This window comes from Mus musculus, chromosome 5 (genome assembly GCF_000001635.26).
Source record: "Mus musculus strain C57BL/6J chromosome 5, GRCm38.p6 C57BL/6J".
In the NCBI taxonomy this organism is placed as follows: Eukaryota; Metazoa; Chordata; class Mammalia; order Rodentia; family Muridae; genus Mus; species Mus musculus.
Window position 1 is genome coordinate 62,805,555 of NC_000071.6, and position 18,836 is coordinate 62,824,390.

At 36.6% G+C, this 18,836-nt stretch overlaps 1 protein-coding gene across 1 annotated transcript in view; it reads left to right on the plus strand.

Moving 5' to 3' along the window:
* The first annotated feature begins 6,101 nt into the window (after positions 1-6,101).
* Positions 6,102-18,836, plus strand: part of Dthd1 (death domain containing 1) — a 76,663-nt gene continuing 63,928 nt past the window's right edge. Inside the window, exons 1-4 of the mRNA NM_001170705.2 lie at positions 6,102-6,523; positions 8,223-8,835; positions 12,985-13,315; positions 16,330-16,509. Coding sequence (NP_001164176.2) covers positions 6,253-6,523; positions 8,223-8,835; positions 12,985-13,315; positions 16,330-16,509 — 1,395 coding nt within the window. The 5' untranslated portion in view covers positions 6,102-6,252. The remainder of the gene's footprint in view (positions 6,524-8,222; positions 8,836-12,984; positions 13,316-16,329; positions 16,510-18,836) is intronic.

An 18,836-nucleotide genomic window follows, 5' to 3' on the forward strand; every position in this document is an offset into this window, starting at 1 on the left:
ATAAATGCAATTTTTTCTCACAGATACCTCTCCATATATATTTATCACATATACACTTCTTGGACCCATAACGGACTTACATATTTATTTAAAACAATGATAGATCGTTTTATTATTTGGGCTCTGTAATTTTAGTCATAGTAGACCTACACAGTAGACTATATGTGTATAACCTCCTCCAAAGTTAATCTTACCTTCTTCATTATTGTTTTATATTATATGTGAGGTTACCAATACGCTCAGGAAGAAATGTTTATATTTCTTCTGTTTTCTCTTTCTAGAATTGATATTAATAAGACTAGTTCACTAAAGTTTTATTTTTTTTTAACTTCATTTTGCTCCACTCCCAACATTCAGCCCAACATTCAATCTCTCCTGTTTTTTCCTTTGATTTTTTTTAACTATCTCTTCCTGTTCATATACTAGCTTGAAATTTTTCTTTTAATGTATTTTAGTTTCTGAGATTCTCTCAATAGGAAAATTTCTTATTTTTGTAAAGAAAATATTTTTTTTCTGGCTTGATGGTAGAAGGTGTACTTGTTCTTATTTCATCCTAGAATCTGAAAATCTGAAGTACTTATGTTTGGTATTTTCTTCTCTTGCCTGTTCAGGTGATTTATTTGAAAATGTTGTTGTTGTTGTTGTTCCTAGCTTTTCACTGGAGGCTTTTTATAGATGCCTGATCTCATTGACAATTAAAAGTGAGATATTAGAAGCACTGTTTGCAAGCTTGACATTCATAAGTAGGGCTTAAGACTGAGAGACTTGTTGGTGGTTGGACAACTCTGTGCTGTCTGAGCAGGTTCTTAGGGACCAAGAGTTTGGGAGGGGCATCAAATGATTCACTCCCAGTTATTGTTTATCTCTCACAATGCACTGCTGCCATAGTGAGCACTCTCCATTCCGTCAAGGAAGTTATAAGCACCCAGACAGAGGAGATTCTCCTTATTTAAAACTTCTTTAGATATGTTTTCATTTTGTACTGAAAGACAGGATGGGAGGGGCAGTGGGAGAGGTAGAGGAGGGGAACCATATTCAGAGTACACTGTATAAAAGAAATCTACTTCAATGTAAAAGAAAACACCCCGAGGTTTTCACTTAACTCTGGTTGGCACGGAAGCTCCCTCTAGGTTGCTGCTAAAGCAAAACCATCAGTCTTTCTACTGATATTCCTATATGAAAAGAATCTCAAGCTTTGGTAGGTAGAGAAAAGGCAGGGAACTGACTATAGGAAACAGATAGTGGGGACTTAGAAATCTATCAGCTTCCAAACCAGTCACAACAGCAATTAGCTCCTGTCTGAGGTGCATGCTCATGTTAAGGATTATTGGACCTCTCTAATTGCTTGGATTTCATGAGCATCTCTGCTGAATGTCAACCTGTGTCTCACCATTTGTGTTCTTGAGATTCAATTCTTTTCTACTGTCACATCATTTGCTACATTCAACCTTTTTGAACTTAGTTGATTTCATTCTTTTATCCATGTTTCATTCTCTTGTTCTGGTGAAATTTCTATATTAGTTTTTTCCTTTCTTGGAGACTTTAGCAAGAAGCAGAAGTAAACACAAAAAGGAGGGCATTAGACAAACTTTGCTTTAAAGCCAGAAGTGTTGGCCTTGGATTTTACTATTCGAAATATTTACTTTAATTATTTAAGCATGCACAATAATGAGATTCACCATGGCATCTTCATATTTTTATATACATATATCATTACAGTTGCTTCTCATTCAAGCCCCTTCTCCACTACCCTCCCCCAGGTCTTGTCCTCCTCCATCATGCTATCATTTGAAACATTTTCAAACCAATAAGCATATTGACAATATTTACATTTAAATTATTTTAAAGTTCTTGTCCTGACCTCAGAACTGTGTATTTCTAGCCATCAGAAGTTCTATAAAAAGAGGATACCAAAATATTAAATAAATTAATTGTTCTCATCCTTTGATTTGGATCAATAATTTATCCAGCTATTGTAGATTTCTTTCTTTCTTTCTTTCTTTCTTTCTTTCTTTCTTTCTTTCTTTCTTTCTTTCTTTCTTCCTTCCTTCCTTCCTTCCTTCCTTTCTTCCTTTCTTCCTTTCTCTCTTTCTCTCTCTCGCTCTTTCTTTCTTTCTTTCTTTCTTTCTTTCTTTCTTTCTTTCTTTCTTTCATATATTAGTAACTATCCTACTTCCCTCTTTTTATAGCTGATTGTAGACTTTCAAGGGCTTTTATCTTTTTAATCATATAGTATGTTATATAATTTTTATTTTCTATATTTTACATATATGTGCATAGTTATATTAAGAGTATGTGTTTATTTGTCTCATGTTAGAAGTACAAGATCTTTGTAGGAAAGTAGAATTCTTATTGAGCAGCAGCAATGATGGCTCTAAACCAGTGTGAAAACCACCCAGGTGAACTCTTGCAGTTGATTTATTTGGGCATCTCTACAGCAAATGTCAGTTTTTCCTGTGGTCAGTGACAACAATTAATTGAAAAAAAGTGCCTGTTTTAATAAGTGAATAAAGTATGGCTTGTGGTAGATCTTATTTTGCAAACATTATGTATTCTTCAAAGCAACAGAGAGAGCAAGATTATACTTGAAATGAGCAAGAGGTACTGGAACCAAAAAGGAAGGTTTCAGGTGTTCCCTATTCTTATCCTGTCACAGAGGGATATATATGCGTATGTATATGGAAATAATCATACATGGATTTAGTTATTTTGCATTTAGTATCATTTTATTCAGCTTTTAAAATAGGCACAGTATGAGTTCTTTTACATTGTCTTATACTGCTAGAAATTAATTTACCACCTATTTACAGAAAATGTTCAAACATTTGCCAATATTCTTCTGACCTGTCTGCTACATTTCTTGTAAGAGGAATTTTATTCCAGCAACACAGCTGCTCTGTGAACTGGCTGGAATGACTCACCTTTAATCCCTCTGGCTGGAATACAGACACACCCTTAGCATACAGCTTCTATCCCAAACCATATAGGTAAGATTAGTTGGTAGAAAGAAGCAGACATGTTTGAAAGTGATACTAAATTGAGGGGCATACAAAGTGATGAATCAGAGACAGATTTGACAGAATGAGCCAGAGATAGTATATACCCTACTCCCTGGACAACAGACATGCAGGAGAGGCTACTTACAAGAGCAGTGCAAAAAGAGAGAATAAGTACAGTTGAGAGGCAGTTTTACCAGGACATTCTTACAGAGTCAGGTTGGAAAGAGAAGAATCTAGACACATGTGATGACAGTACAGGCCAGAGAATATGAAGGAGCCAGAACATTAGAACAAATTACCTGAGTTAGTTTGAGGCCAAGGACAGCAATTCAGTGAGAAGCCAAGAGAAACTGGATTAAATCAGTCAGTTTGGAAAGGAGTTTAATCCAGAACAGCTGAGTTGAACCAGACAGTCAAAGATCAGAAAGAGCTAAAAAAGGTGCACTTTTTCAGCAGTGAGCCTCTGAGAGGACAATTACATGTCTAGAATAAATGTTACATGTACAATTTCTAACACAGTCTCAATGAATTCCTGTACTAACTCGAAAGCTACAAATCCCAAATTTATCAAGTTCTATCCCACCAAACCTAAAGTCTTAATACACTTCTTAATTTCTAAATTTCTTTATACGTTGACCAACTAGGCAGTGACCTACGTGATATGGTTTAGTCATTGTCAACACTGGTACTTTTATCAGTGGTCAACAAATAAATGGACATGTATGTACTAATGCTTGTAATTTCCTTCAGTCTATCCTACAGTTTAGTAAATTCGATGGACTCTACTTCCAAATTTAATCTGCTTTCAAGGCACTCACTTTTGTTGTTTGCTCTGTCACTGCTTTAATGTAGACCCTCAAATATTCCAGCATGTAAATGTCTGACATCAATGCCATATGCAACATGAAGCACGAATTTAATGGTATTTGTCACTTGGTTAAAAATATATAACATTTCCCTTCTACCCAAAAGGCCAAATTCTGACTTCTGTAGTCTCTTCACAAATACTGGGTGCAACTTATTCCACTACTCCTGACACATACATTGAGCCTTTCCCTAAGCCGTATTTTGCTACTGTCATCCATGCCACTGTGCATTTGCTCATACCCAGACCTTCAGTCATACAGTTTCTAATGGGAAATGGTCCTTCCTTGTATTCTATATTCTGCTCATCCTTAGGTTCCAAATTTGAATATCATCCCCAGTTTCATGCTTTGGTTCTAGCTCTCAACTGTCTAAGCTCTACTGTAATCATTTAGTCATGTATCTGGCTGAAAGTCCTAACATGATCTGGGAATACACACACACTCACACACACACACACACACACACACACATTCAGGACCTAGCCAAAAGAAAAAGAATAGAGTACAATGCAATTAGTTTGTCTTACAAACTGAAAAGAATGTGAAAAATCTATGTAATATTTTATATGATATGGATTACAATTTCAAGAAAGCAGTTTCACTGGAAAACAGAATTTTGTAATTTGTAAAATTTAAATATGATTAAATTATTTTGCTCTCTCTTTTAACCCTTTCCCCTGCCATGTGCTACCTTGCTCGCTCCCAAATTCCCCAGTTATTGTTGTCGTTCATGAGTCTATAAATGCAACTTGTTTAGTGTTGCATATATATAATTTCAGTGTTAACCATTTGGCTTTGGATAGCCAATTTGCACGTGCGGGGGGGGGGGGGGTGGTCATCCTTCAGAGGGAGAGCAAAAGTTTCTCTTTCTCTCAGCAGTTATTAGTTACCTGAAAGGGAGTCATATGCTGGAGCCCTCGGCTCCCCTTTACTCTTTCCTTGTACTTTGAAGTCCACAAACCAGGACAGTTTGGGCAAGCTGCAGATTTGCTCTTTCATTTTTCTTTCTTTATTCCCTGGAACTGTTTCCCCCAATGGCTTACATATCTTGAGTGAAGCCCCAAGAACTGTCATGCTCAAGATTAAATAATGCTGACCGTGGGAGGAAAGCATGCTAGCCCCCCTCTGGAAAGATTTTATTTACATCCAAGTGCTCTAGGGAGCTGAGTTCCTTCTCCCTTTGCTGTGTGCGCTCTCTTCTTAGAAAAGGTGGAGTTTGAGAAGAGGAAACAGGCGATTTTGCAGTGCACCTCAGGCCCCACTGTGTCAAGCTCTGTTTTGTGCCCAAGGTGTCAGCAACACAGGGAGAACATGCTGCATTTGAATTTTAATTATAATGGCAGTAAAGACTCCTTGTGAGCCTAGAAGAAGCCACTCTTCAGGTTTGCTCTCTTTTTGTAGAGAAGCCCTTGACACAATTAGAGTGGAATTATCAAAGAGCATAGCTGAGACCAAGTTCCTATCGCAATCTCAATGTACACCTACATCTAAGAAAGTAGTAATTATAAAAATAATGCTATTAGGCAATGCTGCAGTAGAGAGATTTTCCCCTCTTTTAACGCTTGCTCTGGTTGGTTGTGACTGAGTTTCACTTTCCAGCTCTGACTGGTCTTGCTCTTGAAGCAATCACCCTGCTTCTAACTCCCAAATATTGTGTGACATAGGCATAAGCAACTATTCCTCTGGACCTCTTTCAACTATATTTTATCTTTAAACCTTTACTCTTTATTTTACTTGTATATAAGTTAAAATAAGACGCCTTGTGTAGCTATATCTGGTTCCAACAAATTCTAATTTTGTAGCTAATCTTATTTATTTAAACCTTATTTCTTACCCCTAGATTATTTTTAAACAAAGTGTACTTTTTTATTAATAATTTATAAAGATGTATATAGGATTTGTATTGAGGGGATTCTAATAAAAGGAAAAAACAGTTTATTTTCATTAATGAAGTTCACCTTCTACTTGGGAGCTATATTTTGTTACTTCAAAATTTAAAAGGCATGTGGAGTTTTCATTGCATATTGAATTTGTTGGAACTGGATATAGCTACATAGGGCGTCTTATTTTAACTTATATACAAGTAAAATAAAGAGTAAAGGTTACACGGACATGATTATGCAAGCTAACACTGTCCTTGTGATTAATCTCTTCTGTACACAGTAGCACCTAGAGTTCAGGAACGCCTCTCTTCTGGTCACCTAGTAACTTTTCACTGGTTAACAACAAGCTCAATAAACTCTTAGGTTGCAAGAGAATGCTCGGCTAGCTTACTTGGATCATACTAGAGAGACTTTAGAAGAAATAACCATTTCAAAGTTTGAATGTCCTAAACCTTTAGGTCTTGCTGACAGGGGAGAAATACATTTTTTTTTTTGAGCTTAGAAATGGATACAGAAGATATGGGGTCAGGTAAATTAGGTCAAATATTGAGTCAGATTTGGAGACAAAACCAAATGTTAACAAAGGCACTCCAAGGTGATGATCTCTGTAAGGGAGCTGGTGGAGCCACTTGGATAGCCACAGTGATCTTTTTGGGTCAAAGACTCAATGAAGCCCTTTATCAACTTTTGGAACACACTGCAGGGTCCCTTCGGTCTACCTGCCAACAGCTGTATATACTACTTGACAAGGATAATCAATGTATCTGGAGACAAGGCAAGTAGTCTCTTTTGTTTGCTTGGGCTTACGTGTTGTTTTAAAATACTCATTTTGGCAGCATGTAAGAAGGGCTATGTATAGAATACAGAGGGAATGTAGAATCTCTGTTTACAAGAAGCTAACATTATTACAGGGAAAGTAAGGGAAGACAGTATTCCACAGGATTTAGAGGTTCCTCCTACTGGGGCACAGATGAGTGCTTTAGGCTTCTTAAGTAGCCGGGACCACATTTTAAGGAAGGGAATTTAGAGCTCCGCTAGGAAATAAGTCCTATATAAACTAATACCTAAACAATGAATCGGAGCCAAGCAACAGGAAATTCAGGTGCTCAAAAAGACTGAAGCCTTAGAGGTAGGAAAGTACAAGACTAATTACAACACAGCAAGCAGTTTTTCTGTGTTGGAATACCATTTTCTAACTCTAGAGTCATTTGAGCCTGGTCCTATTAATTACAAAAACACTGGAAAGACTGGATGAGCTAGGAGAAGAAACTGGATGCCTAACATACTGAAGGCACAATGTACATTCTTAGAATATGACCAGATGGAAGTGTGTGTGCTAAAATGTACAAGTATTGAGAATGTAATATCTACAGAATATGGTCTTAGTAGCAATGCTTTCAGAATCTAGGTGGCATCATGAAATCCAGATCCCAGACATAGAGTGTCAAGGGGAGTGTACAGGTCTATCAGGCAGGAATCCAGAGTAGACAGCACGAAGGAGTTCACGATCAGTGAACATCAGAGAAATGTGTCCCAAAGCTGTGTGATCCCAGAATTATCAGCAGGAGCTCAGGACCGGTTAGTCTAAGGAAGGGATTGAAAACAGTCTTAGACAACAAGCCAAGGCAAGTACTCAGCTACCAGAAAGGACCAGTTCAAAATAAACATGGGATCTCAGACAAAAGACAAAGAATAATTTGAACTATAGAGCAAAGGCAAGCCCAGACTAGTGTGAAGATGATCTGGTGACACTGAGGTGTGTGGATTCTGGATACAGGTTCCTATTCAGAGCAGAGAGTATAGAAAGGTTCAGCCTGCAGGAAGCCTGAGAAGAGAGATGCACAGATGGGAGCCTGGGATGAAATGAGGATGGAGTGAGAAATAGGTTGACTCAGATATTGATGATGCTTATAGCCTTAGAGTAGAGCAGTTTGTTTAGTCGTCATTGATTAACCATTTCAGGATCTAGTCAGAATAATATGGCTAAAACTACTCTTTAAGAGATAAATTTGGCAAATTTTAATGATCACATTCTCAGCATGGGGAGGATTAAATTTCCCACCAAAATTCAGTAAGTGTGTCATAAATAAAACAGTTGTAGCTATTCTGATATTTGCCTGTCCAGGGGTGTTCAGGTAATCTTATATCTGATATTTAAAACGGGAAATTGATACAGTATAGTATCACCCAAGACAAAGGGAAAACTCTCAAATATAGCAAATGGTTGAGCACTTGTTGACTCCGTTTTTATTTGGAAGATGGTGTCATCACGTTTATCAAGAACGTTTAAAGCATGCTCATGCACAAAAGGCATCAGTTTCACTTCTTGGCTACTATGTTAAAAGTAGAGTTTTCTTTTGTCCTAGTTATGTAAGTGTTAAACAAGGGCAAATTGAGCAGCCTTTGCCTTCATCTACATAGAAGCATAATCTGACTTAGTTTTTATTTCTTTGTGTGTATATATTTGTGTGCAGAAATTATCGCTTTCATAGACTGCCTCATGAAAATGAATGAACATTTGGGGAATACTGCTATGCTTCTAAAGAAAGAGGAAAAGGAAATGTGTAATTTATGCAGCATGCATGAGGACCGTACTCCACAGCAGACAATATCAGCCATTCAGGATACCAAAGCAACAGACATTGCTCCAAGAAGGGAACTAAATGTCATGGAAACAGCTACTGTTGCTTCTACAAATGCAGGGGAGAGCCATTCCACCAACCAGGTCCAGTTAACAGAAAATAAAACACAGATAAATTCTGATTTAGGGAAAAAAGAAAACAATGACCCATTGAGTGGAAATGTAATAGGGCAAGAAGAGTCACAGAGCACAGTGTTCCCAGATAATGCAGAAAATGAAGATGAAAAACAAATAGAACACGTGACTGCTGAGAACATAAATGGTAACAAGAAAGATATTCATGATGCAATCCAGACAACAGCAAGGGAAATTCAAGAGACCTCAAAAAGCCAAAGAGAAAAGATTACCACATCCCCAACAGCATGGGATGTCTCCAGTAAGGACATGAATAATCTTTATAATGAGTCAGAGAGTCTAAAACAAAAGAGTAACATAATGGAAAAGGAGTAAGTAAAGACACTGTGAGAGGAGCTTCTATATATGCCTACCTATCCGTGCATTGTATTTTCTGTAGTCACTAAATGTCTTAATCCTGCTCTTATGATGAACCACCATAAACTGGTTTGTTTTGAATGAAAAAGTTTGATTTCTCACAGTTCTGGAGGCAGAAACAAACAAGGCACAGGACAGTCAGTGGCTACTGAATGCTTAGTGATACATAGATGGCAGCCCCTTTCCTGCATTCTCAAATGGTAGAAGGGTCAAACCAGCTTCAAAGTAGCTGTAAATCAGTGATTCAGGTTAAAATGTCACCAACAGAAATGCTTGTGGTTGCTACTGCAAAGATTATTCTGTTCTTCATAATTTTAGGAAACATGGATATTAAGGAGTACTTTAAAGGAAAAACAATTAGTAATGAAAGTATTTACAAAAATTGTTCAGAACGTAAATACTTATATATAATAAAATTAAATTTTTGATGAAAAATGATTTTAGAATTTTATAAAATTAAGAAATTTCTAGCCAGACTATATAAATAATAAATATATATGTAATATATATAAAGATAATTTTCATCAATCTTTAAATTTTGTCTTCAGAACTCCAGGACATATGGGTAGGCTTTTTACGGCTTTTAAAGATAAATGTGCTTGTTCACACCTATTTAACTCATAAAATTGTCAGGATTTTTTGTTTTGCTTTTGTTTATTTCTGTTTTTCAGATTCTCTAAAACATCATGAAATAAGAATAGGGAGAAACACTGATATATTATATGAGCTATATTCCCTCTACAAGGTAGCAATAATTCCTGATTTGTATAGCTTGGTATAATCAAACCATATTTCTCCAGATAAATGCAACATTTTCTTTAGCAATGTGATACAGTAGGAAAACATTTGGGGAACAGGAAAAAATTCATTTTTATTTGCTCTCTTATTATTAACTAATTTATTGACAGTGGGCAACATGCTTCATATTCATATTCTTATTCTATTCTTATTTTTATTCTTATTCTTTTATTCTTATTCTCTCACTTATTCTTTCAAGTATTTGGCGGCAAATGAGACAGTAACAGAAAGCTCTGGTGTTGGGCTTTTCTGCGAGTGATGACACACAGCTAATGATAGGGACTTTAACTCTCCTACCTCTCTTCACTGCTGTTCTTCACCTGTATCCATCTCTGCCTAGCAGGTTGATGCTCTACTGTGGAGAAACACAATGCAGTTCCTGGGAAAACATCAACAAGTGTTTGGTTTTTACCAAGTACTTTTGCAAGTGCTTTTGCTTACATTGATCAAGGGACTTCATAAAAATGAAACAGAAAAAAAGTGATATACCCACAACAAAGAGAACTTAATGTATTCTATAGAAGAATGTCTCAATGCTTGGAAGACCTCTATGGTTTGAAAGAATTACTGCTCCTGACAAACAACTTCTAAAGTAGCCAAGATGTGGCTTCCTATTTCATTTGAGAAAAACATTGACACTTCATATCTTCCCATTCAGAAATGACTCAAAGCACCAACTAGTGAGTCATTCTGGCACCACTCCCTCTAACACCTCCTCTAGGTGTTCCCTGGTTAGCGACTTCCTCTTTGTGGCATTGAACCAGTTGTGCTTGGCTTGCATATTTACAAAGATGACTCTCCATTGCAGTCCCCCAGGCTAGGAAGCCATCAAACCACACAAAAGTATATGCAATAAACAAAACCTTACTTAGAAATTGTTGTGGATCCTGAACCTTAATTTTCCAAAAGGCTCATCCTTTGGGGTTGCTGTACTAGTATGTACACAAAGGGGTAAAAACTAAACTAGTGTGCTCTACTTAATAACAAGACAAGTAATATTTAATTAGTACTATGGAGAGCAGATCTATTTACAAATCTCCTGCCTACTTTATTTGTCATTTGGGAACCACACCTTGTAGTAGTGGGTACATTGCAATGTTTTCCAGGAAACAGAAGAGAGCATTCCTGAAGTTATTTGAATCTAGTTCTCTGAATCACTTGTTCAAATTTTATCCTTTTTCTGAAAAATCATTATTTTTATAACAGGTCAGCATGTTGAATAACTTTTTTAAGCTCAGAGTTGTATACATACATAAATGACCTTTATGAGTTAAACATTTTAATACATTTCTTTATGAAATTATACTTAAAATCTTTTCAACAATAAATGAAAAAATGCTAGAAGTTTATTAACATATGCGAAAATAGTGCTGTTACACATAGATTACCCCCATTGATCATCAACATTACCTTTGTTAAAATTATTTCTCTGCTGTGAAATGAATAGCATCAAAGGGGAATTCCAAGTTATTGGTTTTAACATAGGCATCAAATCATTACTGAACATACAGTTGATTCAGATCCATTACTATTAGAAAGGCTTAACTATTTTATCTCATTCAAACTTCCGATGATCATAGATTAAATCTCAGTTTCAAGTTAATAATAGATGGAATGAACATTATTTAGAGAAGATCGAGAAAGGTATGATAATATTTGAGAACTTTTGCTTCCACACTAAAGGTGCATGAAGTCAACTATTAGTTCTAAAATTGAACATCTATGAGTATCTATGAACATCTTTGTAGTAAGATGAAATCTCAGACTCAATTTCCCTATCTATAAAATAGTAAAGACAGCAGGACCTGACACAAAAGCTATTAAAATTCAGCAAAACTATATAGCCTAAACCTGACCCACAGAAAGCATTAGACTATTAACTAGTCTGAGGGGTTATGATACTCATTTATAAACAAAGATAGGAAATGCCTGGCTTCAATTTTGAATTCAAATTTATAAGGCTCTAAAAATCTTTGCAAAAAATGTGTTGAAGAGAAATAAAATATTTAAAATAAGAATTTCAGATGATGGTCTCAGGATTAGAAATAGCCTATTCCTATTTAGTAGGATGAATGCGCGTGCACACACACACCCTTCAATAAACATCACAACTTGATCTAGTGTACAATTTCTGTACCACAGATTCATCTCTTCCCCTTGAGGGAATAGGCGTCATACAGATCCCTGGCAGGTAGGCAGACAGGCAGGCAAATAAGAGGCTTTAGGTAGATTAATGCACTTCATACCTAAACATTTAAGACAAGCAACTTCCTCATTCTTTTTCCCCTCCAAGTCAAGGGCATGCTGACCTTTTTCTCTCTAGAAGGAAGTGCTCAGCATTTTCAAGTTTTACAAGACAGGTGGAAGGTGGAACCTGAGCTCCTGTGAGAGGGATGAATTAGCTTTTCTTCTTTGTAGGAGCAGTCAGTGTCCTGCAATAACCCAAACTAGACATTTGTGAGGGAGAAAAGGAATCCTCTCCACCTCTAACCATATGAAGAGTATGATTACCATCTACTCCTTTTTTTGCTTGTTTTTGCTTTTTCGAGACAGGGTTTCTCTGAGTAGCCCTGGCTGTCCTGGAACTTACTCTGCATACCAGGCTGGCCTCGAACTCAGAAATCTGCCCGCCTCTGCCAAGATTATATCTCTTCGTTCTCTCCTTCTATCTCCTCCCACCCTCTGTCTTTTTGGGCAGAGGAGCGCATACATGTGTGATTTTGCTTTCAAGAAAGATTAATTGAGCCTTTCTTTCCCCTGACTTTTCATTTTTAAATCATCACAAAAAAAGAATTGATTCTGGTAACCCTAAAGGACCTACCTCACCATTAAACACACCACTCTCCTCACAGTTAAACAAAGTATTTAGTTGATTAAAAAACATGATTGATCTCTGAATTTTATTATAGGCTGAATAAAAGTGAGGAATAAATGAATCACTTTGATAATGAAGGTAGAAACAACAATTATAGCTCATGTACTTAGCTGACATAACTAACACAGGATAGGTAAGCTCCCTCTGATGTGAAGGCATAGGTGTTTTTAATTATGGTAGAGTTGAACATTTAACTCAAAGCTTTCCTGTGACATAGATATAATTTTCACCTATAATACAGGAAACTGTGGCATATAGAAGTTCAGCATCTTTCTGATTACAGAGTTAATTAATGGGAGAAGTAAAATTCATATCAAAGCAATGTCCCTCACATTTTGTGTCCTTTTGGGTTTGGCTGTAGAGTACATGCATACAATAGTTAGAAAATGAGGTTGAGACTCCCCCTTTTTTTTCTTTTCTTTTCCTGTAGGTATCTTGCTGTTCTGAGTGATGGGACTGACCCTCAAGTCTCTTGTTATGTTACAGCACCATTGCACGTCCTACAGTGGTTTGACTGCCAGATAACTAATGACATGAGCTCCTTTATAGTGAGTGATAATGAAGAGTTGGTCAGCAATGTCATCACTGTTGAATGCTCAGATAAGGACAAGGAAATTCCATTCCCAATATGCATTACAATTCCATTCAAGGCATGCTACAAGGGAAATTACAGAGACATCATGGTGAAAATGTCGGACAGAAACTTTCAGTCAAGTTACCTTATCCCAAATTTACTGGAAAGAATGAGAGGAAGTTGTAAGGTTAGTAAAGCCTGGGCTATAACTCTATATGGTGTTTGTCTTTTCTTATAATTTAGAATATGGTGTTGTAGTGAAATAATAATTGTTCTGTTGTACAAGTGTGGACCTGTTTGTGTTAGCAACTTTTTTGTGGGAGAATGTATAAAAGTTGAAAACTGCATTGTTGCATGCTTTGATAACTTTCTCTATTGAATTTAGTCTAAGTATTGAAAATTCACCTTGTACCTAAATATTATTACCTATACTGAATAATGTTAGCTAAATGCTTTAGCTATAATTTTATGATTTTTTAAAAAATACCATCTATAAAGTTCAAACAGTAGAAATTATCTGCCAAACTTATTATCAGAGAACTTGGGCCTGGGACTCAGCAAATGTTACTTTTTTTGACTTAAAAAAAAAAAGCAACATAATAGCTAAATTAACCTCATGGTATAGAATAACTTCATAATAACATGTCTAATATGTCAGACTGTGGCCCGCACTGAAGCATTAGAATCTTCAGATGCTATAGTTTTAGTTTTTATTGTTCATAGGTTGGGAGAATTTTACAAATTAAAAACAATATGCATTCACATTCTTTGATAAAATTATCAATTAAATCTAGTCTAAGCATTGTTACCTTTACAACATTAGTTAGGTTAGCTAAGTTCATAAGCTGTAATTGTTTTTGACTAACTTTATTACCAAAGTGATTGATTTATTCATCACTTTTATTCAGCCTAAAATAAAATAAAGTGATTAATCGTATTTTTTTTTAAAGTAAACTAAACTAAACAGTTTGCTTAACTTTGAGGAAAGTGGTGCCTTTATGGGGAGATCCATTAAGATTGTGAGAATAGATTCTTTTTCCAGATGACTTAAATGTAGAAAGTCAGGAAAAGGAAAGTTTTGGCTAATCGTTGTTGAAAGTGAAAGCACACATGCATGAGCTTGTGCATGTGCCTCTCATCTCAAAGAGAGAGGGACAGGGGAAAGAGAGGGAGAGAACAGAGACAGAATCTCTCAATATAGAGTGTAATCAGGATTGTACATTTGGTAGTGAGGCTGTGGATAGTACAGAAAAAACCTCTGGTTCCCATATCTGTAGATAGTGTGAAATTAGACGAATCAAAGCACCCCTTTGTGAGTCAAAATTTTGATTTAAAAATGATATAATAATGTCTGCCTAATAAGATCACAAAGATTAGGTAAACATACCATTTAAGAAAATGGGGGCAAAGCTTTTATATAAGCAAGTTGTTGATAAGTTATCACTATTTGAAACAGACTTTATTGTCATAATATTAAGGGTTTCTATGTTACAAGATCAAATGTTCCTGAGATAGAATCGAGAATTACAAAATTTAGTATTATAAAGTTGATGAGGACTCGAGTTAAGGGTTTTCTGTGGGTTACTTCACTTAATTCTAACCAATTAAAATGTTTATCTTTTTATATGCAAATATTGCTTACTCGATTAGGACAGAGAAGATTACATGTTGAAATCTTTCCTTGATAACATGCTCTGTCCTTTTGGTTAGGCTACAAATAAAACCGAGGTTGTATAGTTGAACAATACAGCTAAGTCTGTTCTTATTATCCTTATTCATTAATATGTGCTAGATTTAGAATAGTTCCTATGAATATGAATGTCTGATCAGCATTGCTCTAGAGTGGGCTCCTTACTCTTGGCAAGTCTGTGTATCCTTTATAACAAGTACTTTAGAAACTGCTCACAGTACAAGTGCTTTTCCCAGACGAGCTTGACAATGTTTTGTGATTGAATTAGTTGAGACACAATAAAATTAAGAGGACCATTGTCTATTTAAAAAACTGTACTTTTCTTTACATTGTAGGCTAATGATAGTTATCACTGGTTTTAGCTCGAGAACATTTGAGTCCTGGCTACCTTCCAACGTTTTATGTGGGTTCTATGACATTTAAACATTCTAGTTCTCAAAAGCCTTTTCATTTTCCCCCAGTATCCGCCAAGTGTGGTCTCAGTGCCCAGCAACCACCACTTGTTCCCAGGAGACCTTTTCTTCTCACTACTTTCCCTCTGGCCACTGAAGAGGGATGATTGTGCTCAGAATTTTCCCAATTGTGATATTGTGAAATGTTTCCCTTAGTCAGCTTTCAAATGATAGATTATTTTCCACTGTGAATAGCCCTGAGATGTTTATGTGTGTGCATGTGCTGTTATCCACTCTTGCTGGGGACAGTCTAGCAGCATGTGAGGAAGCGAGAATGGAACACATCGCTTCTTAGACTGCCTCTTGGTTGAAAGTGTTGGTGATTATACACATGGATCATCTTGCTTTCACTTTTGGACTCAGTTCCATTTTGCAAGATTAAAAATTTGAGTATGTGGCTGAATATATGATTATTTATATGAATATAAGTAGATAACGAAGAAACAGTGTATTACTCTGCAGTTTTCTGTTTCCACTGCAAAAAATGAAATAGACAATAATTTTTATTATGGCATCTGAAGATGTGATTTGTTAGAAAGAAGAATTTTTCTGACAGTACATGTGTACAATGTTAGAGCAAAATGTCCAACTGGTAAGATTCCATTCCTTTAAATTCTGTAAAATAGCACAGAAACTTCTAGATAAGATCAATATATAAAATTCATTCTATCCAAAAAAGAAAAAAATTCTACCCAAAGATGGCTAGGAGTGGAGCCAGAAGCAATTAAAATTGTGAAGATAGTATGACTATTTATTATACATGTGTGATGATTTAATTTAAGTTACATCATAAATGTACTTCTCATTTCTTTGTTGGGAAGTCCAAGCTTGAGAAACTCTTAACTATCAACTTATCCTTTGTTTCAACCAAGGACCACCTATGCTCCTTGGATGTGATCTCTCACACCATAGGTGATTATGGATAGTAGGTCCTTTCTGTTGGTGTTTTGTTTTTGTTTTTGGTTTTTTTTTGACAGCCCACAGAGTATGCATGTCATATGTACTTCTCCAAAACAATGCTATTGCTTGCTTCAGCAAATTCTCTTTTACTCCATGCAGGGGACTTGTGCTTCAGTCTATGTTTACAAGTTGGGGATGTTTTCTGTAGTGTCATGTTTAAAAAAACAGTCTTTCACAGTTACAAAGAAGGGGCTCACTTGGAAGTCCAGCATGGATGCCAGGATATCCTTCAGTTATCCTGCAGGAGTTTTCACTTCACCAGTGCTTGTACAATTAAAGGTAAAAATTCAAAAGGGAAATTGACTTGATCTTGTGATTCAGAGGATGCAAGCCTTCCATATAGCCGTAATGCTAGTCCTCTCTTGGACTTGGAATAACCTACTGTGAGTTCAGTGATGCAGCAAGCATTTTGTGCACATTCTGAAATATATTATCTGCTTTTTATTTATAAGACTTTCCTAAATAGCCGTTTGCATTACTTGTTTATTTTATTGGGAAAAATGCTGATATCTAGAAGACAATGGATGACAAATTTGGAGTCATTTATATAAATCCAGATTTCCATACAAATTGTTAGAAACATAAGAAGCTACTGGTCCATCCAATTATTGATTGGCATGACATTTGGATTCTATTTGCTAAAGAAAATTAGCCTTCATGTAATAGATATTTAGTGTATAAAAACACTACATAATTTACATCTCGGATTTATTTTCTCCAATAATATTCCTTGTCATCCCAGCCTTGTCTTTCCCATTCTCTCTTCTCTATTTCTTTTTTCATTAAATACATTTTATTCACTTTACAACCCAATATTTGCCCTTCTTATTCTCTCAGTACCATCTCATACAATTTTTCCCCCCATTCCACCTTCTCCTTCTTTTGAGAAAGGAAACCCCCGCTAGGTGTCAAACAACCCCCACACTCCCTCTCACCCATTCCCCACCACCTGACCCCACCCCATCCCACCATACCCCACCTTACCCCACCTTCACACATCAAGTTGCTGCAGAACTAGGCATATCCTTTCCCACTGAAGTCAGACAAGGCTGTCTATTTAGAGTGGAGGGATCCACAGGCAGGGAACAGGCTCAAGAACCTGAAACCTCTGTTCCAGTTGTTGGGGAATCTGCATGCAGTCAAAGCTGCTCATCTGCTACATATTTGTAAAGGGGCCTAGGTCCAGCCTGAGCTTTCTCTTTGGTTGGTGATTCAATCTCTGGGAGCCCTCAAGGATCCAGGTTATTTGACTCTATTGGTTTTCCTGTGGTGTCCTTGTACTCTTCAGGTCCCTTAAACCTTCTCTTAACTCTTCCTTGAAACTCCCAGAGCTCCATCTAATGTTTGGGTGTGAGTCTCTGCATCTGGTTCCATTGACTTCTTGGTGGAGCCTCTCAAAGGAGAGTCATGGTAGGTTCCTGTCTGCAATCATAACAGATTATCATTAATAGTGTCACGGATTGGTTCTTGCCCATGGGAAGGGTCTTAATTTGAGGCAGTTATTGGTTGGTCATGCCCTCAGTCCCTCCTCTATCTTTGTGCCTGCACATCTTGTAGGCAGGATACATTTTGGGTCAAAGTTTTGTGGGTGGGTTGCTGTCCTTATATTTTCCACTGTGAGTCCTGCCTGATTAAAGGAAGTAACCACTTAGGATCTATATCCCACGCTACTATGAATCTCAGCTAGAGTTACCCCCAGAGGCCCTCTGTTTCCTCTCTCCATCCTAGGTCTTTGGCATGTCCTAAAGATTTCTCTCCCCCAAGCTGATCTCCCTTTTCGCTCCCCTACTAGCCTTACATATGATCTCCTACACCCTGCTCCCAGCCCAATCCTCAATTCCACCCAGTTCCTTCTTTCCATCGACCTCAGACAGATGTTTATTTTGTTTCCCTTTCTGAGAAAGATTCAGCCATCCTCCCTTGGACCCTCCTTGTTATTTGGCTTCTTTGGGTATATTGATTATAGCATTGATATCCTGTACTTTGTGGCTAATATCCACTTATAAGTGAGTACATTCCATGCATGTCCTTTTGGGTTGGGGTTTCCTCACTCAGGCACTTTTTAAAAGGAGATTATCAGCTGTAGGAGTTCTCTGTTGTAACTTTTGGGGTCACTTATGTATGCTATCATATCATCTGGAATAGAGATACTTTACTTCTTTTCCAATTATATTCCTTCATTTTGTTTTTTTTGTTTTTTTTTTTTTTTGGTTGTCTTACTGTTCCAGCTAGAACTTCAAGTACTATATTGAAGAGATATGGGGAATGTGGACAGCTTGTCTTGTCCCTGATTTTAGTGAAAATGCTTTAAATTTCTCTTCATTTAATTTGGTGTTGGCTATTGGTTTGCTGTATATTGCCTTTATTGTGTTTAGGTATGCATCTTGTATCCTTGATCTCTCCAAGACTTTTATCATGAAGAGATGTTGGAATTTATCAAATGCTTCTTTGACATCAAGTGAAATGGTTATATGTTTTTTTTTCTTTCAGTTTGTTTATATGGTAGTTTATGTTGACAGATTTTCATATATTGAACCACCCCTGCATCCCTGTGATGTAGCCTACTTGAGCATGGTGGATGATGTCTTTGATTTGGGTTTGTGAGA